This window comes from Rhyacophila brunnea, unplaced genomic scaffold, assembly GCF_057557595.1.
Source record: "Rhyacophila brunnea isolate RB1 unplaced genomic scaffold, BYU_Rbru_1.0 scaffold_13, whole genome shotgun sequence".
In the NCBI taxonomy this organism is placed as follows: domain Eukaryota; kingdom Metazoa; phylum Arthropoda; class Insecta; order Trichoptera; family Rhyacophilidae; genus Rhyacophila; species Rhyacophila brunnea.
The window spans coordinates 12,247,964-12,275,863 of NW_028232785.1; the positions used below are offsets into that span (position 1 = coordinate 12,247,964).

At 35.0% G+C, this 27,900-nt stretch overlaps 1 protein-coding gene across 2 annotated transcripts in view; it reads left to right on the plus strand.

The window, feature by feature from the left end:
* LOC147076508 (ovochymase-like) overlaps positions 1-27,900 on the plus strand; it is a 76,728-nt gene that overhangs the window by 10,314 nt on the left and 38,514 nt on the right. For both annotated transcript variants that reach the window (XM_085941159.1, XM_085941158.1), the window contains exons 7-12: positions 4,867-5,043; positions 9,306-9,439; positions 10,843-11,022; positions 13,637-13,796; positions 20,309-20,507; positions 22,369-22,571. In XM_085941159.1, coding sequence (XP_085797285.1) covers positions 4,867-5,043; positions 9,306-9,439; positions 10,843-11,022; positions 13,637-13,796; positions 20,309-20,507; positions 22,369-22,571 — 1,053 coding nt within the window. The remainder of the gene's footprint in view (positions 1-4,866; positions 5,044-9,305; positions 9,440-10,842; positions 11,023-13,636; positions 13,797-20,308; positions 20,508-22,368; positions 22,572-27,900) is intronic.

The window sequence follows — 27,900 nt, forward strand, 5'->3', positions numbered from 1 at the left end:
GCGCGGGGAAAGCAAAAGGAGCCGTGTGCCACGGGCTGCGCGCTCGGCATAGCCGGGCGGTGTTCTTCCACGCGAAAAATACCGCGCTTTTCTCGGCGTTGTAAATCAGTGAATCTCTTTTCCCATTATCGGCTTAATAATAACTCCTATAACCACCTCGAAATCACGCATCGCGTCTTCGATAAAACGCTCTGGCGTCAATTCCGCTAATGCGCCCAAACACGTGCTCCAATGTGACGACTGTGCGATAACTAAATCTAAGGCTTCTTTAAGTGTAATTAATGATGTAAACTAATCGATTTCCACCCTAATGTTATTACAACCCACGCTTGTATAATTTAGTGTGATTAAATATATCCTCTGCGCGGAGGTTTTGAATCGAAGTTTCTGTGTTATAATTATGTCCTGATGTCCACACAACCCTCAATCAAGGTGATACTCCTGAAGAACGCCGCCAGCATAAATGTGAGTTCTCCACCCATTCTTCCCGGTATCATTCTGGCGCCCAACGTGGGGCAACAGGAACCGATGGGTTCCGCGAATCTACGCCCTGAGAAACCCAAGTGTGTGACATCAAACCTATAGTTTTGTGAATTTTGAAAATAAAAATAAATTCTCTGGCGCCCTATTAAAAAAAACCCTAAACAAAAATATATTTCGCCCACGCTACCGTTAAAACAAAGTGAAAATTACGAGACAAACCCAGTAACAACAAATTCGCGCGTAAACCAAACAAGATAAAAATCAAAACCAGGGACGTTCAACCTAAGACACAGTGTTTTAAAAAAAAATTATTGCGAGCCGCCAAAAATAAAAACGACGTTAATGTCCATGATGAGAAATCAGTGCAACGAAACCCGAAAATGCCACGAACGTGGGTTCTCACAGAACGGACGTTCCTACGACGCTGCAGCCACCCCCCCCCGTCTACTGGCAGCTGCCGGGGACCACCGACACCGGAGGTCCTGGAAAAGTCCAGGGTATAACCTGCCTGTCAAGGTCACCCCCCTCTACCCGACGACCCCTAGCACGAGAACTCAGCCCTGTCTTCGCATCCCCGCGTCAATCCTGTGACGGCGTCGCCGGACTCGAGCACACGTCCAGATTGCACCTCCCGCCGAACGACACCTGATCTCCGCCACCCTCCGCCTACCCCTGTAAAGGCGACCCAGCCCCGACCACTGCAGCAGTCCGAAGAAGCCGATCATGTGACGACACCCTACCGAAACCAGCTACCCCTCCAGAACCGTTGGCACTTGCTGAGGGTATCTCGCAAGACGAACTAGAAACCTCGACGACATCACCCCATAACCACAAAACGTGCCCCATGAAAACCCAATCAATGTGTTACCGACGTGAACCATTCAAAACCCCCGCGATTTATTAGTGAAATTTTCTTTGTTTTATCAATACACGCTCCATTCACATTACGTGGTTGCCGATATGAATTTTGAAACAAAAGATGGCAGGGTGGTTTTGTCACCAGACGAAAAAACCCCTGGCCCGCAGTTTCAAATCACAAATCCGCAACCTTATCAAACGCCTTCGAATTAGGGTTCACCACCCCTGATTTACGAAATGACATCATCACAGCACATTTCAACAGCGGCAAAAAGGGCGAGTACCTAAGCCCAGCTACTAGGAAATGGTAACTTGCCGGCAGACAAACAAAAATTTACCGTAAGTTGTTTCATCCCTCTGCCCCTCCCTCCTGTCTCACCACCCGTAGGTTCGTGGCAGATAAAGGAGACAGTGGAGATTGCGCGGGGAAAGCAAAAGGAGCCGTGTGCCACGGGCTGCGCGCTCGGCATAGCCGGGCGGTGTTCTTCCACGCGAAAAATACCGCGCTTTTCTCGGCGTTGTAAATCAGTGAATCTCTTTTCCCATTATCGGCTTAATAATAACTCCTATAACCACCTCGAAATCACGCATCGCGTCTTCGATAAAACGCTCTGGCGTCAATTCCGCTAATGCGCCCAAACACGTGCTCCAATGTGACGACTGTGCGATAACTAAATCTAAGGCTTCTTTAAGTGTAATTAATGATGTAAACTAATCGATGTCCACCCTAATGTTATTACAACCCACGCTTGTATAATTTAGTGTGATTAAATATATCCTCTGCGCGGAGGTTTTGAATCGAAGTTTCTGTGTTATAATTATGTCCTGATGTCCACACAACCCTCAATCAAGGTGATACTCCTGAAGAACGCCGCCAGCATAAATGTGAGTTCTCCACCCATTCTTCCCGGTATCAGTACTTATAGGTACTAAAAAATATTCATTATTATTATTTATATTTAAACGATTATATCATTATGATTTATTAGTTGGTGAGAATGTAAATATGCAGACGTAAACAATGATTTAATCGTGCATATATTTAAGTTTCAACGAAATAGAGTTGTTTATTTTATATAAAGCCTTAGGCATGGTAATTCTTAAACCGCGATAAAGAATACATTATGTTAAGAGTAAAATGAATTACTGTAGTAGATAGAAACTGATTAAAATACCTCGTCTACGTTCTGTATACGTGTCTACGACAGTGCGGCGTCCAATTGTCCGGAGGCCAGTCGTCCCATTCCCCGTTTTTCTCAGCTCGTATTCTTGTTTGTCCGGTGGTTGTTTGTCCAGTACAAATCTTGCAATCGATTTTTAACTAACTTCCCGACTAGCTAGACATTTGAAACTTTTAGAATATATCAGAACACGATGCCAATGCTTTCTTTTAATACTTTTAGCCATCTTTAAGTAGAATTGAATTCATTTTCAGTTAATTCTGTTTTTTATGAAAAGTTATTTCGGAAGAAATCCGTAATCTAATCGACTGCTATTGGTTGCTAAGGGGGTGGTCCTAGCAACTAAATTAATAATATGTAGGTATGTGCGTTACTATCGAAATCAAAATGACATTTCAGTATTCTATATTTGTTTGTTTGTTTGTTAGAAAATAGCAAAAAAATGATTTGTTGACAATTGCCTTATTTGTCCTAAATTATTAATACATAGAATTGTCAAGTTTACATGATTCAACAGAAAATTTAAAAACGTGGTAAGTATATAAAAAGTTATTTTTATCTTGTACCTACTTAATTATTTCTTATTCGATTGGTAGTAAAAATAATAATTTTACCATTATTATGACAATGAGTAGGTATTTAAATAAAGAATTTTTTAAATATACTTTTTACAAAATTGTAGGTACCAATCCCTTGGTATAAAAATGGCCATGTTCTTTGACTTTCCTTATCTATCCGTGCGTGGTGTAATATGCGTGTGCCTGGCTCAAGAAACTTGTGGCATTTGGTTTGTAATCCACTGACAGACAGTGGCGCACCCAGGGGGGGGAGGGGGCAAGGGGTCCTGGCCCCCCTCAAATATGAAAATTATCAGAATGATTTTACACAATGAAATTGAAAGCCAATAAACTATACCTCGGGCTTAGACAAATAATAAGGCAAAAAATGGTTTGTAATTCTGCAGCACCCTTTGTAGAAAAAATTCTTAGATTTTAATTTCTAACACAAAAATTTCGAAACACTAATGTCGGGTTTTTTTAGAAACCCGTTCCCTAATGAACTGTCAAAAAATTCTCGGTGTTCACCCGAATTCCGGAGTTGTATAGGTCATGGCTGGGGAGGGCTGACAGGGCTCGAGCCTGGAGGGCGGGCTGTGAGGGGGCCCGGCGTGTGGGGTTGACTAGATGAGTGAGATAAAAACAACTTCATAAATTATATTTTATAGTAAAAAAGTCGCCTGCGGCGCTATGATACTTCATGATCGTGAACATTTTAAATTTTATAATTGTGTAATATATTTTATGATTATTATCTGTCGATACTCGACAGCTCCATTATTAAAGTAGATGTATTGAAAATCGCCAATAATTCTCTGTATAAGTACCCTCAACTTGAACTAAAACACAATTTGAAAAACGTTAAAGTACTGTTTCACACTGCCTTTAATCTAAGCGGTAGGTAGGGGGCCCGCCAAATATTCTAGTCTGAGGGCCCGTTTCAGGATATGGGGGCCATGGCGGACACGGAGTGCAATAGACAAAAGACCGATAAACGAGAAATTAGGCTGTGTTTTGTTTATTAGGTTTGTGTATAAGTTAAATGCAATAATACTTTTTTTGTCCATTTTCAATTAATATTTTGGAACCCCTATATTAAAAAACCAAAAATCTACGATAAACATTCGGCGAAAAGAACGACTACACCCACCACAGTTGGTGGTGGTGTAAATCAAAAGAACATTTTTTTCAGTGGAATTCGGCATAAATATTGTAGCTCTCTAGACCAGTGCTGCAGATCAAGCGGGTAGCACAGCCGATATTATTTGAGTAATGTTTTAGCATACTAAATGAACATGTCCAGCATGGTCGCTGTTAGTCACTTTCAATCCGCCAGTCGCCGATGACACGCTTAACGGTTACCGCCACTATGCCTCCAATTTAATAAAAACTAGGAGAAACTGTACAAATATATCGCCGTGTATTGTGAAAATATGTAAAAATAATTATATGATGAAGAAAAAGAGCCTATGGGACATATTTGTATTCTCCTCCTTGCCCCCCCTCCCCCAATATTAAATCCTGGGTGCGCCACTGCTGACAGATGTATCCTTTTGCCACATTGAAGCAACGAAAACTTGAAAATAGAAAAAAACGCAGATGGGCACTTCTACCACTGACTGCAGAAAGTTTCATAATTTGACATTAAAATTTAGACATTCAGAAGAAAGGCATAAATTTTATTAAATTAATTCATGTTTCAACCATTCACTGAAACAATATTAATTACTGTCACCATATTAATATGAATATTATTTAATATTATAATATAACACTCTATTCCACAGAATGCGGTAAACCAACGCCGCAGGGGACGGCAAATGTAATCAATGGAACGAATGCTCTTAAAGGGGAGTTCCCCTGGCATGTCGCTATTTATAGTACATATGGACAACCAGAAGAGAATCCCGTCCCAAGTATATGGTGTGGAGGAACTATTATCAGTAGATCACTCGCCATAAGTGGTATGTAATGCTATTTTATTATTTAATGCTCAACAATAAATTTAACACTCAGAAACAGGGATCATCAATAGGAGAAGATTTAGTTCATTGGTCATATTTCGCACCGTGAGTGTAAAACCAAGGCATCTGCAAAAGACATATTTTGGATATATTAGGCTTTGAAGTCTTCGTTTTGTTAGGAGAAATAGAGTTTATAAAAAAAAACATAATATTAGGTTTATATCTATATTATAATATTGCATGTCCTTTAAGTTACTTCACTTTTACATTATCAAGTTCACGACTTTTGCAGTTGTTTTACATTTAATCTCAAAATTGAAAATTTTGCAGATGCCTTGGTTTTACACTCACGGTGCGTATGTTATCTATGGCTGATAAGTCTGGACTTTCAATTGGTAGTGTCTTCTTTGAGCAGCGATCGCATTCATGGACCTAATATTCTAAGCTACGCATTCTGCTGTAGGTTTGATACCAAGTTGCGTGCCTAGTAGGGACTGTGGATGGATAATAATATATGTCGTAATGGTCTTTGTATCTGGACCTTCCCTAGAAACTGAAAAAAATGCTAATTACCTAGACCAGGTGTCGGCTGAAGCGGCTCTTTGCATAGACGTTTGCGGCTCTTCAAACATAAACTAAAATTTCACCTTGTCTCAAGCAGCTTCATAATGTATTAAGAAAAATGAAGAACAGATTTAGTGAACGTTTTCACCAGTTCAGAGGAAAGTAAAATTACACTAGCTTTTATCGTAAATGCTCACAAAATGAATGTCCCGTTAGACACAGATGCTGGTTCACTCCAGATGCAGTAAATAGATTTAAAAAGCAAGGAACTGTAGAGCAACAAATTTATATATCTGACCAGCTGCTTGAAAGAACTCGAAAGAGAGAAATCCAATTAGATTTCTCAATACATGTTGACAGCTATAAAACAACAGCCTAAAATAGAAACAATAATATTTGATACATGGAATAGTTTGCCTGAAACATATTATGACGCGTTAAAAAAATTAGCTTTTGGTATTCTCACAATCGTTGGCTCTACATAATATCCGAACAAACATTCTCATCTATGAACTTAATAAAAAATAAACTAAGAAGCAGAATAACAGATGAAAATTTACAATCATGTAGATATTCAATTACAAATAAGTAGCTATTTGCCAGATATAGTAAAGCTATCAAAAGCGATGCATGGACGCCGGTTTAATTATTTTTTTTTAATAAACATCTTGAACTTTCCCCCCCTCTAAAAATCCATGTACATATATATATGCGGCTATCTGGTACCTTTGTTATCCTGTTTCCTTGACAATTTGGCTCTTTTCACTTGACAAACTGTCGACCCCTGACCTAGATAAATGAACAAATATTTCTTAATCTTGTCAGAACCACGTGACTGAGGATCGTGACTCAGATGATTTTGCTGTCGAACAGTCTCTGAATGGGTTGGCACTAAGGATTCCATTCCCGGTATCCCGAGCTATTTTTGATACATATGAATCCCGCAGTGGCGAAGGGTGACTTTTGGAAAGAGGTAGGCTGTGGAGATATGATAAAAAGAGCACACTTGTCAGGTATACTTACGAGAATAGTACGATATTTACTACTAATGAATAGGCACACACTAATAAATGATAACGACACACTAATTCAATGAAACTTCAAAAACTCATTGACGACATAAAAATGAGCGATGTGTTTAAATTACGTATTTTTCAAAACATGTATACGCATCAAAAATCATTAGATAAAATTTATTTTTATTTTTAAAAACAATCTATACTTACTTATTTATTAATATTCGATAAATGCCGTTGAAATTATTATTTTAATTATCTAATTATTGATTTTGGACAAAGTGCGCAGTCGTGACAACAATATTATGCGCGAATATTTTAGGCTCTGCGAAAGGAGCTTGCCTCATTTCGTACAAATCAGCAGACTTGCTGAGGTTACGAGACGTAAAGTCCATACGAAAAAAACTCAGAATTATTCCAAACATAATCGGAAATTTATTTACCGAGAAGTCGCGGCGCGGCGTTTATTATTTAATTTACGGCGCGGCGCGCTGTGGTTTTTTTAATACCTTTGCAGTTGTTTTGTAAACTGTGTAATACTGTAATACATTCCTACATATGCGATCTCGTTGGCAAAATAAATTATTGTTATATAACATAAAATAATGAAGTGATTAAGTATATAAATATGTCAATATGCAATTAAAAAATATTTTTCTTAAGAAGGTAGGCTTTAAATAATCGCCTAGTATGGAGTCTTCGCCACTGGAATCCCGGGATTGATAAACATAGTCCCGAAGCTTTGGGGTTGATTTTTTTTATCAATTTTTATGGAAAATATAACAAAAAAAATACTTTTAATAACAAATAACTACATTAGAAATAAACTGAATTTGAATGAAGTTTGATTTATATTTTAAACCCATGTGTAGGTAAGTTGCCGATTCATTTTATGTTTTCACATAAATTAATAAAAATGAGAAAGATTGAAAAAAAATAATGCTTAGCACTATTAACAAAGTAATTCCACCATGGTCTCATTCGTTTTACGGCAGTTTCATATTCGGCTGACTAATTAGATTTATGAAGCGGAACGGCCATAAGTACACCATGATTTGCTTTACTATTTTTAATCTCGCTAACCCATTCATTAAGTCTTTACTATCAGAAACAGCAATCTCATACTATATTCACATTATTATTTATATAACAATATTATTTACTCCATTAAACTTATGTATTTCGAAGATTGAACGTATAAAATATTAACAATAAATGTCTTAAATAGTATAAACTATACTAGATTTATTTTTGACAGATTTTATCAATGTTATTTTTGTAAATATAAAAATTTTATATTAACAATGGAAAAAAATGCCAATCCCGGGATAAGAATTTTGGCTCGGGATTGGATTCCCTAGTCGGCACCACTCCTTTCGTCTTTCTACGATACGCTAGAAGACTCATGGCACTTAAAAACTGGTGACACAATCTGGGACATCCAATGTTTGCTTTAATATTCCGATGCGGCATGTCTAAAAGATAAGACAGCGTGCACGACATAATATACACTAACGATCCTGATAAGCCACATGTATTCAATAACCACTTGTGGATGCGACAGCTCCCAATAACTCGTAAGTGAACACCATTATACCCACGAGATAGGTAATTATCGCTAGATACAAAATGTCTGCTTATGAGCAGTGTGAAAAGAGTTGTGTCTGGAAAAGTGTGTTATTCCACGTGAAGCGACGAAGCGGTTCAGTGGTTACAGGTTCAAGTCCCGTTGGGCGTCGAATTTTTTTCAAAAAATATTTTTCTAGTAGGTAGATATATACATTAGGTATTTTCAAATTGTGTATGTTCAATATTTACAAAGTGTTTTTTTATAATATTGCAAATGGTATTTCTCAATGTATTTTTGGAAGACACACATCACTAGTTGGTGCTCGATTGTACAGATTTTTTTCCTTGATTCCAATAGAAATGCACAGTTAACTACCTATACAAATGCGTCACTTGCGTTTGCAGTTCGCCGTATCACACTTCACCGTGAAATGTTGTATCGGAAATATATGGCCGTTTATTAAAGACCGTCTAACCTTTTTGGGTCATATAGTACTGACATAAAATTCATGTCTAAATAAAACACGGTTCTTGTCGGTTCACACTTTACAAGAAGCCAGCGGCAAACTAATTTTGAAAATAGCCGATGTACTGGATTATTTGTTAGGTTAGCTTAGGTTTTCATTCTTGAATTCTGCCAAAATCAGCTACGAAAATTGAATTAATGTTCATATTGAATCTAATAAAATTGGGAGACTTTATAGTATACGGTCATCTCTTTCCGATAAGAAAGCTCACGGCAAACTGTGCCACAGTAAAATGTATTACGTACAATTTACAATAATAATTATGTAATCATACAAATATATAAAATCTTGCATGGCAAAAGTTGGTTAATATGTCCATTTCTTAATTAAGTACATAATAATATAACATTTTGTATATAGTTAGGTCTTAAATAAAATAATGAACTATTATTAACCTGAAATAATAGAATAAAAACATACCTTAAAAACATAAATGCAATTAGGTTTAGGTTTTATAGATTATGTCAAACTTAAAAATGGCCACAACTACATAACATGTTTTTGAGACTTACAAACTTTTGCCAGCAACACCACGAATATAGGTTTGTTATTTTAAAAAAAATTCCCTGTGTGCTTTTTTTTTTAGCTGCCCATTGCTTTTACAATCCGGTAACGAGGACATCATTTGATGTAGACTTATTCACCGCGTCTGTTGGAAAAGTGTACAGTGACTTCATCCATCCCGAGGAAACCATGGATCCCTTCATTCAAAAAACTGGAGTAGCTACCACATAATTAATATTTTATTTAACAATATTCTGTTTAGTCACATAAACCGTAGAAGAATTATTGAGGCGTCTAATTCCAAAAAGCGATAAGTCCACATCTGGGCAAAATCGAGAAAAAAATACGCACGTAATCTATAAATTCCAAAATGCGACATAACCCTACGAAAAAAAATATTTTAAGTCTCGATTTATTACAAAAAGCGCCAAGTCCGTGTTTCGTATTATTTAAAGCTTGGTTGATTTCGCGTATTGAAATATTGAAAAGGGCGTCTCCCATGCTGTAGCATATGGTAAACTCATGACAGTGCCACGGAAATATGCGCCTTATGCAGAATAAATTAAAAAAGTGAGGTACAAGTAGCGCTACGTCCAATTTTTTTTGCCAATATTTATTACATTTAAGAGTTTATCGGTTGAAACAAATTGCCATTTGGTTCTAATTTCGACAGAGAATACAACGGTAAAATAATCTCACGTTAAAACAAATAATTGAAGCTTGAAACATAAAAATGTTGTTTCCCGAAAATATTGAATTGTGGACTTGTCGTTTTTTGTAATTAGACGCCTTAATTTGTTTGCTAGTAAAACTTTTTGACTACGGTCATTTTGATGACTGATGCTTTAACCTAGATCAGATACTATGGATTCTATGACATTACCCTTTTAGTTCACTATGTCGTGCTCTAGAGTTGGGGAATAGGGCACAGGTACAAGGCAGTAGCGAAGAGTGGAGGTAGGCTGTTAAGATCCATCATAAATAGTTAGTGTTAGTTGTTATTAAATAAATTTTGCATACTTTTTCATTCATACTTACTTTACCCTTGATTCGGCCGAGACCTCGATTTTCAAAGCTCAAAAGCTAAGACCTTTAAAGCTTAGTAAGGTACCACATTTCACAGCCATACAGGACCACAGGTAGCACGCACGCGTTGAACAAACGATATTTGGTTCTCACAGAATACAGCCTTGACCTCCATCTTACTCAAAGTTGGCATAATATTATAATCATGGCCCCCACATCCTGAACCGGGCCCCCATGCTAGGATCTTTGGTGGCCCCCCTAACCATCTCTAAGGATAAAGGCAGTGTGATGCTCTACATTAGCGTTTTCCAATTGGTGTACGCGGTAAAATTAATGTGTATAATTGTGTTTTTTGTTGTATATTTTAATACATCCATTTAAAATAAGTAGAAGAACATTATTGAAGGAAAATAGCGCTTTTTTACTGTTAAAGCAAATTTGTATTGTGTTTATCTCACTTATCTGGTCGACTGTCCTCGACGGGCCCCTTCGGAACCTGGGCCCCCAGGCCAGAGCACTGTCAGCCCCCCCTTATGGGAGCCATGATTATATTAATCAACATAATATATTAAATTCATATTGTATTGTTTCAGATAAAACAAATTGAAATTCCGTCAGATTACGAAGGAGTGCTATCTAGCTACAGTCATGACCTGGCACTGCTGGTCATGGAAACTCCTTTAAATTTCTCTAACCTCATAATGCCGATTTGTCTCAATTTGGTGGACAGAGATTTTGACGAGGATCAGTCTGCTGCTGGATTGGACGCAAGGGTTTGTAATGCTACACTATCGAAGATTTACTTTAGAATAAATTCTAAATGCTGTTGGCATTAATTCAATTGTATTCAGGGGCGTTCCAGTAACCGTTACGTGAACATTGAGTATCGCTTCAAGTCAGGCATTGACGTCCTGTGGGGGTGGGCAAGCCATGCGTATTTTAGGGGCGGAAAATGAAAGAATAAATACTTAGTACCTGTCATTACAATTTTTGAAAGCAGTGGCGGTTTTTCATTAAGTGGACGATGCGAACGCTTCGTTAGAAAGTACAGACATATTAAGGCTATACTTCAGTTGAGGCTTGGTCAAAAAATATCGTGGCTAGGCGATGCGCGGATTGTGCAAATAACATTAATAATTTGTCATAAAAATCCAACATGCGTCCATTTAATGTTATGTTTATTGTTACCTATATTACTAATAATAATAGTATATTCATTGACATGTACGTACGTAAAGTTTTTTAGTCATCTTTACTCGATTTAAGAATATTTTCATCCGACGCCATGACAAAACAAATCGACGTGCAGACACCTCGATGGTTGGTCTCCGATTGGCGACTAGTGAGAAATTTCATCGCACCTACTGTTGAAAATTATTTGCCGTTTCACTGAAGTACGCTCTTAAAGAAATCGGAAGGGGGCTCGAAACTTATCACTAAGACTTCAGTCAGTGTCTCAGACCTTCACATACTATAAAACCATCTTTGCTGTGAGTAAGTTTCGTAAAAATGCTTTAATCCTCAGTAGATGATAATATGTAGCTATGTCATTTTTCCAAAATTTTCGTTGCGGTTGTTCAAGTTTGTAAAATGAGTTGATAAAATGAAAAACGGTAACATTCTAAGTCTGGTAAGCATGGCCCTCATATCCTAAACCAGGCCCCAGGGCCAGGATCTTTGTCGGGCCCCCCTACCTATCGCTAGGGTTAAAAGCAGTGTGACCATTAGAGCACATTTGTGATGTGTGTTTATCTCATTTATAAGGTAGTCACGCCATGCGGGGCCCTCTCAGAGCCCTGTCAGCCCCCCTTATGGGGGCCATGCTGGTAAGGTAAGGTGGTAGGCCGGATAAGAGAGGTTGATCGCATTGAATATCTGTAAACATTTCAATCACATAATATTTCCGTCATGGTAACCATCGGGTGCGAACATCCCAAATAAATGGTGTGGAAAATTCTACACTCTGCAGACTGCAATTAATAAACTGTATAAAATGTTTGCACACACTTTGTAGTCTGGAAATATTCGTTGTTTTACTTTTTGTAAAGTTCAATCTTGCTCAAATAATTTTGTTCTGTTTCATTGCGCGGTTGAAGCATCGGCCTATAGCGTCGTGGGTCCTAGGTTTCAATTTATTTCAATTTTTTCAATTTTTCAATTTATTCATTTTTTAACATATTGTGGACATTACAAATTATAAGTTTAAGACGTTCACAACATGACATTTCGAAACAAAGATATATAAAACGGTATTACATAAAAAAATAGATGGATCAGTAGATAAATTAGATATGTACAAGGAATTACACCGGATGAGTTAAGTAGACCCTATTTTAAGAATGTATAAAACAACGTCCACCTAAACTTCATTCTCACGTAGGTGGAATATATCAACACCCGAAGCAATTTCGTTGAACATAGTTATCGCCCTCCCAATTGGCATTACCAGTGGCAGGTTGGTTCTGCACCTTGGGAGAATAAACAACTAATGGTCTCTATTTCTGAGATAATTATCAGGGATACACAGGTCAACACTGCCCAGAATGGCAGAGTTCTCATGTATACCTCGTACAAGTCGAAAAAAATATGTTCGAATACTGGGTCTGGCAAGTTCACATATTGTTTTTCAATTTGTGTATGAGTCAGAGTATGAAACTGGGATAGGAATATAGGTTGAGCAATTGACATCCATTTCTCGTAAAAACTAAATCTGTTAATACAAATCTCTACTCTGTGGACGCTCATATCATCTAATTAGATCGGACAAGGTTAAAGAAGAAGAAGAAACTCCTGCAAGTCCAGACATGTAAAAATCACACACGCAGACTTTTTTCACTCACCTCACTCTTCCGTTGGACTTCAAACAACTGTACTATAAATCCACCAGTATAAGTTATCCGTTGAGTGAAGGCGCCACATGTTAACATTTGACATATCATTCAATACTTTTTATACTGTGATAGTATGAGTGTAGAGTCTGTCTTTTATAAGCTGGCGTGCAGTTCCCCCCCCCCCCGCTTCAGCATTTAGCACTGCATTCCCTCTTGTTTCGTCCCATTAAAAACTTGCAACAGTCAAACGCGATGGGAAAATGCTCACCATCTGCGAACGACGTGATGTGAACGCCAGCTTATAGAATACAGACTCTAGTTCTAAATCCAATACTGGACAATTTATGATGGTATATCTATAATAGTAACACTAATTTCATATAATATAATGTTCTAGCTTAATAATATATTATAATAAAAAATATTATGACGTGATTAATATGAATATAATATATATAGAAATTGGATTATAAATGGACAATATTTTAATTAATATCTTTTGATATTCGCAACCCATAAGAAATACAATGTAAAATAGTATGCTTGACTTCCCCAGGTTGCAGGGTTTGGGCTGGTGCAGGTGAATGGAGAAGTGGCCGATGTCTTGAAGACAGCTGTAATGCCCATCATTTCCAAGAGTCAATGCAAGTCAGAGTCGCCGCAGGAATTCATCAAATACATTACTTGGGACAAGCTTTGTGCAGGATACCTCACTGGTAAATTTTATTATCCATGACATACATCAGGTGCTCAATTCGGGCCATCTCCTCAGTTTACCAAACGCCGAGAGTTTTGAGGTTCTTTTTTAATCAATCGAGTTACCGATATGGTCGGAGTTTTGACATTGATGCTGGATCGTTCCGCGTCATGCGCGTGTTTGAACATGTACCGTTTAAAAAAAATCGGTGAGGTACATGTTCAAACACGTGCGTTAACATGATCTTACTCCCTACTTCATTTATCGTTTATCAATTTATGGCTACGGCCGTATGTTGTAGCTTAGCCACTGGGAAATGCCAATAGAAATGGCGTATTTCAAAAAAATACTACCTTATTCTTAGGTCAATAATTATTATAAAGCAATCATTATTCGTAGGATGTTTATCACATTTGAATGGTCAAAGACATAGCTTAGGCTGCGCGCAGACGGCAAAGCGAAGTTTCGGATTCATCCGCCAAACGTCGTTTACGGGTCGAATGCGTTTTGTTTGCGTTTTGTTTGCGTTTTGTTTACGGCGATATATCGACGATGCTGTCCAAACATCTGGACAGAGAAAACACAGTTTTCAAGGAGATTCATAAACGCCTTTTTTTGAAACTGCACCCTGCTGCGAGAGTATTTATCTCTCATTACAGTGGTGTACAAGGGTAAATAAATCAATATAAAATCAGTACATAATATTGCATTATACCTACATTTATTTTCCCACTATTGCTTCTTTTGGAGCTGGACTGTTTTATATCGATAGCGTTTTGAAAATTACCTATTATTGTGCCTATTATGTATCATCATAAACTTTGTCTGATCAATACTATCGACCGAGGGTACTTGATGGAGTTTGAATTTAAATTCTAATTGATTTAAGTTTTGTACTATTATTATTTATTAATACAATAAAAAAAAGATTATAAGTTAATACACGAAGAAAGGGTAAAAACCTTATTACCTAGATACCCACTAAGTAAAGGATGAAGTATAAAAACATAATATTGTGAATAATTTGAATACTTGCATTGTTTCTAAATACTTGTTGTAAATACTATTAATACATTCGGTAGGTAAGCAGTTTTACAAAATAAAATAAAAAGTTTTGACACAGCACAGCTATGAGAAGAATTATTTCATCAGAAGAAAGGCTCGCCATAACTAGAAGGTAAACTAAACTAAACTAAAAAATATACCTATACAAGTACATAGGCACATACCTATCAATAGTAGTAGGTAGGTATTCATTATTCTCACTACAATATATTATTATTGGTAACCGTTTCCATTTTAGTGTATATATATATAGATCATCTAGATGAACAGATTTTAAGGGAGATATTTCAAATGTTTATTTATAATTTATTTTTTAAATATTTATTTGATAAAAGATACAATAGGTATAATAATATAATACATTGTTCTGACAAATTATATACAAAACATCTATAAAATATTTTAATTAAATTATATCTGTTTTTTTCCCCATTGCATAAACGCCACTGTGAAATTCTTGATGACACTAATTATTAAGAAAGAAGGATTTTTTCAAATTTTTCGGACTAAAGTAATAAATTATGTCATACAATATGTGCCTTATTGTGTTCTGCAAACTGATAGTAGTAGTCTTTGTTTTCACCCCTAGTGTTATTATGGAAGAATTTATTTATTGCACTATCCGAAGAATTAAAAAAAAACCTTTTTTTGTCTCAGAGGCCAGTGGCGAACTAAGATGTAAACATTACCTACATATTATTAAGTATTTCTTTTTTACCGTTTTACCTAGATATTTTCATAGTGTAGAAATTATTTAAAATGACTTTCATGCGGATTTTTGTTAGCTATATGCAAATGCAGACATAGTCCAAATAAGCATTAAGCATTCAAGTGAATCTTTCTGGTTGCAAACAATTCATCATGATTGGGTTTTATTTTTACACTGCCCAGACACGTGGTATGACTTAGATGGTAACCGGACAAAACAGGACATGACAAAACAGAACATGACAAAACAAAACAATAACAATACAGAACATGATAAAACAGAACAGCCAGGTTTTTTCCGGGTGTTCTGTTTTGTCACATATTATAAATAAACATTTGAAATATCTCCCTTAAAATCTGTTCATCTAGATGATCTATATATATATACACTAAAATGTAAACGGGTACCAATAATAGTATATTGTAGTGAGAATAATGAATACCTACCTACTACTATTGATAGGTATGTGCCTATGTACTTGTATAGGTATATGTATATTTTTTAGTTTAGTTTAGTTTACCTTCTAGTTATGGCGAGCCTTTCTTCTGATGAAATACTTCTTCTCATAGCTGTGCTGTGTCAAAACTTTTTATTTTATTTTGTAAAACTGCTTACCTACCGAATGTATTAATAGTATTTACAACAAGTTTTTAGAAACAATGTAAGTATTCAAATTATTCACAATATTATGTTTTTATACTTCATCCTTTACTTAGTGGGTATCTAGGTAATAAGGTTTTTACCCTTTCTTTGTGTATTAACTTATAATCTTTTTTTTTATTGTATTAATAAATAATAATAGTACAAAACTTAAATCAATTAGAATTTAAATTCAAACTCCATCAAGTACCCTCGGTCGATAGTATTGATCAGACAAAGTTTATGATGATACATAATAGGCACAATAATAGGTAATTTTCAAAACGCTATCGATATAAAACAGTCCAGCTCCAAAAGAAGCAATAGTGGGAAAATAAATGTAGGTATAATGCAATATTATGTACTGATTTTATATTGATTTATTTACCCTTGTACACCACTGTAATGAGAGATAAATACTCTCGCAGCAGGGTGCAGTTTCAAAAAAAGGCGTTTATGAATCTCCTTGAAAACTGTGTTTTCTCTGTCCAGATGTTTGGACAGCATCGTCGATATATCGCCGTAAACGAAACGCAAACAAAACGCACTCGACCCGTAAACGACGTTTGGCGGATGAATCCGAAACTTCGCTTTGCCGTGTGCGCGCAGCCTTATAATCAGTATCTTTAGAATAAATTATCTTCAAATGTGTTAATCGTGCCCATTTTGAATAATAAAATGCCTAATTTTTGTAAAATTTGGGATCACAAAGATTATAAAATATAATTTTTTGTCGTAAATATGTCACAATATAATGTTAACGTTAATTTTACTATTGGTTTTGTAAATGCGTTTAAAAATTAATTAATAATCTAAAAGATCATAACACCACTGCACATGGAAGTAATGAAATTTAACTATATTCTAAAACATTAGAGCGAGAGGTTTAAAAGAATACTATTTTATGTAATAAAAATACTTAGCATTATAGCACTTATAGCATTGATTTTAGAAGAATTTTGAATAGCCCATCTTTATTTATCTTAATAGACGTTTGAAATTAATTTGTTTTATGGATTAAAATTGTATTATATTATTCAATTCAATTCAATTCAATTTATTTATTTTACATATCGTGGACATTACAAATTACAAGTTTAAGACGTTCACGACATGAGATGAAACAGTTTTATAAATAAGAAAGAAAAAGAAAAGTAATAAAAGGGATAAAAATGAAAATATAAAAAAAATAAAAACCATAAAAAATATTAAATATAAAAACATAGTATCGTGGACGTACAGGCAGAAGTCACTAACTCAAAATACACAGTTCTGAGATAATCAATGTTTTGTGTTTTTGGTGTTCTTAAAATGGTTGTAAAATCTTTATTTTTTTATATGTTCAATAATCTTAAATCGTGACTTATGCCAGTCAAGCAGCATTACTTTTTTCTATATAATGACATTAAAATCTCAATTTCGTAAAAACTGCCCACGATATAAACCTACAAATGCAGTGAAAATACAACTATACATAATATATAGTAGTTCAAAGAAGCACACCGAATTAGCTAAGGAGACCCTATTTCAAGAATTTATAAAATAGCGTCCACCTAAACTCACCCTCACGCAAGTGGAATATATCAACACCCGAAGCAATTTGGTTGAACATAGTTATCGCCCTCCCAATTGGCATTACCAGTGGCAGGTTGGTTCTGCACCTTGGGAGAATATAATATTTATGTCCAATGCGTCGATTGCGGGATGGACTTTGGTAGATGAACATGTAAAAAGCATTTAGTTGAAATAATATGACATGATTTCATTGTGATTTCGAAGAGGAAGCATTAACGGGATTAAAAATTATTATACTCGGGCTGTAAAATAAAACCAATGATATATATACTCTCATAATAGTTTGACAGATGCTTACAGTGAGGTAAAAGCATATCAATAGTGATCAGATTATAACAAATAATTCAAAAACATCAGAACATAGACAGTAAGACAGAAGGATACGGTGACAGGACGTATGATAATGTTGACAGGTGGTACTGCCACCAGGTAATGTTTCCTGGCTTAATATTAATATCTATAAAAAAAATTGTCAGGTACACTATTGATTTTTGATTAAAATTATGTAGGTGCCTACATATCAGTGCGAGGGGTGAATAAATAGTGCACACATACTTACCTATTTGTTTTCATTGAACTATGAATACAATTTGTAGATGGTGCTGGTTAGTTTTTAAAATTCGATTAAGCCCTGCCTAAACCAAACCATAATCGTTTAGGTATGCTATGGCTGATCTGATAAAAATAGTGCACTTATTTGTTTTCGTTGGACCAAGAATACATATTACAGATAGTGGCCTCACCAAACAATAATCGATAAAAAAACATTCTTCTATTTAAAAAAAAAAATGTCTAAAATGCCATGGTTAATGGGGCGTTATTTGGATATTTTATAGGTAAATGTATATTTTTTCGACTATGGTTTGGATTAGGCAGAGTTTAATTGAAATTTAAAAACTGACAAACAATATCTAAACCATTGTAGTCTTCATTCAATGAAAGCAAATTCGTTTGACTGATAAATTTTAGTATGCACTATTTATGTCGAATCTTAAACGCCTGTTTCAACCCTTCGGCACTGTTACATCATCATCATCATCTGCTGGATGAAGGCCTCTTTAAGCTGCTTCCACTTCTCTCAGTCCTGTGCATTGCGTTGCCACGTACTTCCGCAGAACTTTATCATTTCATCGATCCAGCGGCCTCTAGGTCTACCTTGTGGACGTACTTCTTGGATAACACTGGATGACTAGATTTGTCCAACGATTGTCACTTCTTCGAGCTATGTGTCCAGCCCATCTCCATTTAAGGCTTTTATTAAACTCTATTACATCGCAAACCCTTGTCTGCTTCCTTATTCACTCATTCCTCTTTTTGTCCTTTCGCGTTATGCCCAGCATGCACCTCTCCATACCACGGTGTGCCACTCTAAGTTTCTGGATCTCTCTTTTACTTAGGGTCCATGTTTCACACGCATATGTGTGTCGCTAGATTTCAAAATCAGCCAAGTCCATAATAGATGAATAGGAGAAAACCAGCTTTTTGTTTTCTCAAATACACAGTCACAAGAGTGAAAGTTTATATTATTTCGAGTGTAAAATATTTAAAATTAATAAATTCCACATTTTCATAATGCAGAAATGTTAAAAAGCAGTAGTTCTTCAGCAATTCACAAAAAAGTCAAAAATACCTAAAGGTGGACTTGGCTGATTTTGAAATGTAGCGACACATGTGATCACGGGAAGCCCACACTGTTGAACACTTTGCGCATTAGGCACAGTGGAAGATCACTTTTGAAGACATTATTCAGGCGGCCAAAAGCACTCCAGCCTAGCTTTACTCTGTGAACAATTTCATTTTTTATGGTTAATTTTAATATGACTTAATATGATTTAGAACTACATAGTTTTGGTGCTAAAACTTGTGTTCGGCCTGTGTACCATAGATGGCCGTGACATGCTATTAGATAATTCACACATAATAATAGTTTAAGGTTGAACTCTCTAAAACCCTGAGTTTTATAGGGACATTTTGAAGTTACCTATACTTATTTAGGCGTGTTTGGAAAATCAGATCAGAGTGTATCTTTGGCGTGTGACATGTAACACTTAATTTATTTTTTCACGTAAAAATAAACGCAGTCGATTGGATTCGAACTACCGATTATTCGGTTATCAGCCGAACGCATTACCATTACGCCACAGTATGATACTCCAATCGTGACGATTATACAGTACCTACATATAATATTATAGTTTAGAATTGTTCGGTTGCCTAGGTAGCGAATTTATTATTGTCGGCCATTTGCAATTCCTAACGTAAACAAACGATTAAACGTCAAATTGACAGTTGGTACTTTAAAAATAAAAGAACGAGAAACCATTATATAATTTAGTAATATAGGTTAAAGTGTATAGAAATAAACCAACGGCGTTCCAATAAGCGGTCCTTTTACTTGAGTGTGTAATTTAACAAGATCATTAAGAGCTAGTCGAAGAAGTTTTGTTTTTGTTTTGTTACGCCAAAGAAGTATAACTTCTAACGCGCGTACAGAAGTACACACACCGATTTTTTTTTACAATGATATTTTATATTCTTAACAGGAATTGGAGTATGCAAAGGAGATAGTGGTGGGGGTCTGGTTGTCAGCAGTCTCGAAAGAAATATTCCGACATGGTATTTGACAGGAATCGTTAGCACTGCTCCTTCAAGTGAAACTCATGACAAATGCAGCACAAATACGTATTCAACATTCACGAAGCCCTTTATGCACAAGAACTTTATAGAAGACGTCATGTACAAGTATGTACCTACTAAAATTCATTTAATGACTCAATTTTAGGTATTAGACCAGAACTGGCTTCTGGTTGTCTTATTTCTGGATTTACCTTATTTTTTTGTAATAATTATGTGAAGATTTACGTTGGTACCAATGATCATGTATGCATGTGAAACATGGACCCTTAATGTAAGAGATAAACAAAAATTACGAGTAGCCCAGCTTGGCATGGAAAAGTGCATGTTGGGCATAATGCGTAAAGATCGAAAAAAACCCAATAGAAAAGGAAGCAGACTAGAGTATGCGATTAGAGGTCGCTAAAAAGTTGAACTTTCAATGGGCAGGACATGTCGCTCGGCGAGTAAACGATCACTGGATAATAGTGCCGTCATGTAGTATTACCCAAAGGGCACTAAATGCCTACAGGCATGCCTTAAAACTCGGTGGATAGACAAACTCATAAATTTCGGTGGATGTACGTAGCAGCAAAAGAGCTATGGGGAGGCTTTCATCCAGCAGTGGACAGACCCTGGCTGTTGATGATGATATGTCTGTAAAAATTTAGCTTAGCTTTAAGAATCGTTCATTAAAACCAAATACCTGCTCAATCGAATGTTAGCATACCAAAATTCTGGGAAGGTCACACGGCACCTCTGCCGGCGATGGCTTCAGGTCAAAGAGACAGCGGTAAAAATGCAATGATTAGATATTGTCGTCACTTATCACTCGTTTGAGAGTAGTACAATTGTAAAACGGTCCTTTACCGGATGCACTTAAAAATTTAATTTGCTTTAAAACTTGCCCTCGTCTCAACTTGTTGAATATTTGGACTCGACTCGTATCAACACAATATTTTACTTTTACTATTGTAATAGATGCAATAACACGTCGGTAAGATGTGTGAACCGATGAATTAATTGACCAAAGCAAAGCCACTTTACAACGTTTTTATAAGCTCGTATTCTTATTTGTCCGGTGGTTGTTTGTTCAGTACAAATCTTGCAATCGATTTTTAACTAGCTACCCGACTAGCTAGACATTTGAAACTTTTAGAATATGATGCCAATGCATTCTTTTAATACTTTTAGCCGTCGTTCAGCAGAATTGAATTCATTTTTAGTTAATTCTGTTTTGTATGGAAAGTTATTTCAGAAAAATCCGTAAAAAGTAAAATACTATTATTGGTTAAATTATTAATATATACGTTGCCTTACTATGGAAATCAAAATGACATTTCAGTATTCTATATTTTGTTTGTTTGTTTTTTATTTGCTTATATCAAGTACAAGTTTGAGCATACTGAGCATAATAATTCAGCAGACAATTTAAAACGTTGTATATGAAGAGTTCTTTTTATCTTGTAATTATTTATTTTCGTTTGAAATTCGCGCCTTTTAGCAGAGCGCGCTGCGCTTTAGGAAAAGCGGTTAACATCGGTGCTTTCGCATCCCTATTCTGATAATGGGGGCGCAATCATCATTGAACTGTGATAGCAAATATTCAATTATTCAAAATGTACCTAATTTCCTCAAGTTGGTTTTTATAGCAAGGAAGCGAGTTGTAATCTCGGGCCCTTTTCAATAAGCTAATAATCGTGTATAATATTATGTGTAGGTACCTAGTATTCATGTAAGTACCTACCACCAAATACCTACCTCTTCACCCTTCGAGTAGAAATCATGGAATTTATACTGATTGTGATGTTTTTTTTCTAGTTAAGTATAAGTATTTTTTTTATTCATTTAGCCGCGGTAGAGTAAAATAGCGCGAAGTAGAGTAATATATGAGAAAGTATCAGGACAGCATTAGTTATATGCGAGGATGTTGAATGATTATTTATTTTAAATACTTACTTATTTTAATTACTTAACTTAATTATTTTAGGGATGGCTGCTCGATGCCCAATAATCCTCCGAATGGAAAATTCGGGCTGATCGATTTGAAGAGTGCGTCTCCCGGAGAAGGAGTGGCTCACAAGTCTCAGATATATTTGAAATGTGATAAAGGTTTCGCTCCATCAGACTTAGAAAACAACGTATGCGATGAATTTATTGATGACTGGATTAGAGAAGCCCCAACATGCGAAGGTAACCTAACCTAATCTAACCTAATCAACCATTTTAATGACAACGATTGAATGCTTATATATATATAAAACATACATAACTTGAAAACACTCCAGATACATACCCACTGGAAAAAATCATTGAAAAACATATTATAAACTTCGACGGATTTGAACCCGTATAACCATTGATGTCGCTCTAATCTGTGCATTAACCAATTATGCTACGAGACTCTTATCTAATAACAATAATTTAAACTAGTAGGTTATATGAAATGCTCATCAAAATGTGTTATTATTAACTATCGGTTTTTGTCAGGGAACTCAGAAATAATGGGAACTGAAATACACAACGGGTAAGGCGATAGCAGGTAACCGACTCGAGTAAGGAAAAATCCGGGTTAAACTTACACACGTGCCTAGAATACGTTTTACTTCGAATACTGAAAACTGCTCTCGGTTTATGCATTTACGCTCATTTAATGTTAGTGTATTACACACACTATTGCACGTGCATAATGCGTGCTTCATTTTCGTATGACACTCACACGCCATTCAAACGCCTGCTTCACCATGCGGCGTATTGAATATAGCTTATCGGTATTCTATTTATTATCTGTTTTGTGGTTTTTGTATATTAAATCAAGGAATTTTAATTACTAACCGACGTTCGGTTATCGCCAATATCTAGTGGGTATGTATCTGAAGTGATTTCAAGTTATGTATGTTCAATATTTGGAATGTTACATTCTCAAAATCTTGTGAATTATTAATTTGAATGAAAGAAATAGTTTATTAACATATTATAATATATATAAGAGGTACACCCGATCCTCTTTTTGCACGGGGGATACGTTCCAAAGACTACCATGTAAAAAAAGATATGGTATCCAATACCCATGCAAAAATGGTAGATAGGTTCCATTACTTAAAATCAATACAAATATATCGAATATATTTATTATTTATACTTACATAAAAATATATAGTTTTCGATTTAAATTAAATTTAGCATAGAGAAATGTATTTATTCAGTGTCGCTACTTGACAATAAACTTGCCCGTTTACTGCTGTTTTTTGCTGGCGAAAAATCACTGTCATCGCTGGAAATATTTAATGACGCTAACGCCGAAGCACGCGGCGCGTCTCTCATATCGAACGCGAAGTGACTGACTAGTGGGGCCATGTATGGACGTATGTATATCTGGGTGGAATTCGGTGACAACAAATGTATGCATCAGTGGCGTGCGGTCCATTGCAAGGCAATTTTTTGATAAATATGTACATACATACGTATTTTTATTCTTTTTAGTTTTTTTAAACCGTGTTAAAGCAAAAAAAATCAGTGTAAATAAAAAATAATCACTACTTTTTTTAAATCGTGTTATTTCGAAACTGTGCAAAAAGAGGATCGGGTGTATATTATAATAATTATTATTCTCAAAATGTTAACCTTCCCTTTTCGGTGTTAATAAATTCCAAACGGTGTATGGGAAAATAGCAGGTAAACGGGAGTTTTCTACGTTGGCAATATAAATAAGCCTAATCAGGTTTTATCATCATTATTTGCATTTTTATCTATACAATAAGATATCAAAAAAGTATCAAATCCTAATTATAATTGGTCGGGCCGACTATGATCCCAATCTAGTCCTTAAACCCGCACAAATATCTCATACCTACTATCCTCATTTATCGTTGTCGATGTGTACTGTTTACTGTTACGATCAAATGTGACTTCAACGCCATCTAAAGGCATCTACAGGCATCTACCATGAATTTCTAAAAATGTGTTACTAAAAACTTTCGTCGATCGCAACCGGATGGCAATAAAATATAAAATAAAATATTGTGTGTCGCCACATATTAAAAATCATAAGCTTGATAAAAATGCATTTAAATTTATTATATATTTACTTACCTATGTAAAAATATTTACAATTAATATATGCCCCATAAAATATTTACAATTCTAACATGTCTATTTGATTTGATTTAAAGTGTTTATGATTTTTACATTTTGTTTACCGTAGTTTTTTTTACAGTGGCAATACGAGGGTATCCTGTCCAGTCAATGAACCAGATTTTTTTACGTTGTCAATACGAATTAATATAAATATTTTTCTACAGTAAAATTCATTTATAGTAGTAAATGAACATTTACAAATGTTTATAAGATTGAGTTTAATCTTGTACAATTGACAATTACATCGAATTTCTACTAGAGGTGGAATAAAAGAATGATATGAAATGAATAGCAAAACAAATGCCATTCGAATTATTATTAAACAAAATAAGGAATTCACAGTTGTACTTGGTTATTACTAGGAAGGTTGGACCGGCTGAATGTGCTCGTTATAAGCGGTACTCGTTATATCAGAGAATAGGTATTTTTATTGTCGGCGAAAACAACAATTAGACACTTAAATAGTGTCATAAACGTAATCTGTCCCCGGCGGCATCCTGTCCGATCGGATTTTATTGCTTAGGGTCGAAATGTCTTTAAACGATCAACACATTACCAGTATTTTAGCTCGGTATATCCGATAAGTATCTCGTTATAACAGTGAATAAAAATGTACGGAGAAAATCATATACCAAATGTCAACGACTGTTTCCTCATTACATCCGAGATCTCGCTATGTCCGAGATTGTAATAACCGAGTTCGACTGTAGTTAAAATTATGACAATGTCGATATTATATAGACATTTCAATTCATTTCGTTTCAACCATGTCCGATCCTAATGGGTTCATATGGGCCTCCACAGAGTGGACGGTTTGTATTAACTAACTAACTATATCTGAGATAAGATTAAAGTAAGACACGCAACGAATTGAATAAAAAAGAAGTTGGAGGTAAGAAAAAACGTAAATAAACATGCGAACAAATCTTGATAAGCAAACCCAAGGACAAAATAAGTGACAAATTAAAAATAAAATTGTAAAACGTAAGAAAAAAATTTAGAATTTGAAGTAAGTGCACCACTGATTACATAATATTCTAAGAAAAAGACAGAACGTTATTTCTTTGAAAAAATCTAATGTCGATTTTAAAGAACAGTGCAAGATAAAATAAAAGATAGTTTTATTTATTTTACCTATAAATGTGTAAGTGAAATGGATTTGGAGATATAAAAAGAAACCTTATTGGCCCAGTGGTTTCTAGGTGTGGACTTTTGTAATTCCCTGAAGATCTCGAATAAATAATTAAAAATTATCAACACCTACCTTATTAAAATAACAGTGGTATTTATGAATTGCCATAAAACGATTGTTACCGATGCAAAGGATCTGATAGCAAGCCCCGGGTTAAGAATATGTAAATATAAATTGTTTTGAACTACATACTGAATACCATATTCCTAGGTATCTACTATGATTGAAAAGTAGATCTTAATTTTTTGTATTTATGATTGCTTCATAAAAAAACAATATTTACGACTTTATGATGTAGCAGATAAATGAGCAACTAAATAGTGATCCAAATATTATGAAAAGTTCAACTATCAAAGCATCACGGCATAAAATTAGTAATACCACGGTTATACACAATTTATTGTACCTACCTATTGTTATAATTTTCTTAGTTCATTTAATCGTTTTTAATTTAATTTATTTTCAAATTCACCTCTTATGTGTTCATTCACTGAATTGTTTACCCTATATTTTATGGAGACTAATAATAACTTCTATTTTCTACATACTAAATTATCAACCTCCACTTTTTGACAGGACGGCATACAGTTATATAGGCACGTAGATAATACTTTTAAGGCCGTAGACAGGAATGAACGTTTGATGGCCCAAATATAGTACAATAGTATGTATGTAATTAAAGTTAGGGTACAAGTCGGTTATCCTGGATACAGCGGCAAAGACATTTTGAAAATAGCCTATATACTGGATTATTTGTTAGGAAGACCTAATCTTACTTAAACTAACAAATAATCCAGTATATCGGCTATTTTCAAAATGTGTTTGCCGCTGTATCCAGGATAAACATATAGAACAAAAGTTAGTGAAGTGGAAGTTTGTCGAGGCTGTTTTGATCGGGTTAATTTGTCTTTGAATAATATTGTGACTAGAAATTTTAACAATTCTTATTATTTTTAACATTGTATATTGTTCATAATTTTCGCGACTACCACGTGAATAGACGATTTTTTTTTTACTTATAACATTTTAAACACTTAACATAAATATGGATAAATTGTACAGTTACTAGACAAAGATTAAATTTGATGTGTGTCAGAAGTATCTTAGGCATTTTCGCTCGTATGCTTTCTTTATATTATTATGAAACTATATTTATTTTAAAATCGCTTTATAAAAGGTAGGTACGTCAAAACAGTAATAAATATCTGAAATAATTACACAACACTATTTCAGAAAGTGGAGGTTGATATATGTAGTCCATTGACATATGCTCCAATATCGCAAACAAAAATTATTGACAGCAGAATTAACACAGTTCTTGTCTTCGTGCCTGGCGAACCTTTATTTTCAATGTATGTGTGTGTGTATGTATTTTTTAATCTATGCAAGTACTGTTTCAAAAATAGTTCGATTTATTTCCGCGTTAGCAGCATATGTCGATAAAGTCTTGTCAAATATTCATTTTATTTACAATCGATTCGTTAATATACAAAAATACAAGATTAAATTTAAATAACTAGCCTAAAAATTATTAAATAATATTTTTAATAGAAACGCTAAGCGTTTTTTGCGATAAATTACGTCTGAACCGAGATGTTTCGATTTTAATTGCATGCTTTCTAACCTCTAAATCGATGTTTTTTAAATTTGAAAAAAAAGATATAAGGATATAATAAATTCCAATTAACGTTTAGCGTTTCCCTAGGTAACAGATTTACGTACATTTTTATCGTAATTTTGATAATAAATCTTATGTCATTCATTCTTACCACCCGATAGAAATGTACCGAATTTGACACGTATTTTTGGTATATAGAACTCCACGATACATCTTAATTTTTTATTTTATTTTTCTCATTACTTTTGAATATATATTTACCGATTAATAAACTTTTCTAGCTATTTTTCGATAACAACTTTACCTAGAGTTACACTGTCGATCAGTCTCCCGTGATTGATACAAATGCTGTTATTCGTAGACCACGACCGTATCAAACTTATCAAGCCGTGTTACCGGCACAGGGTGTCTCATACAAACTTGTCATCATCATTCATATTCATAATTGTAACCGTGAGTTATAAACTGAACCAGAAACAGACCGGGAACCTGCTCCAGCCGGACAGCCAAACAACATCAAAGATAGTGCCTGGATAGACTCATGTTTAAACCGCCCTCCCCCAGCATCCACATCC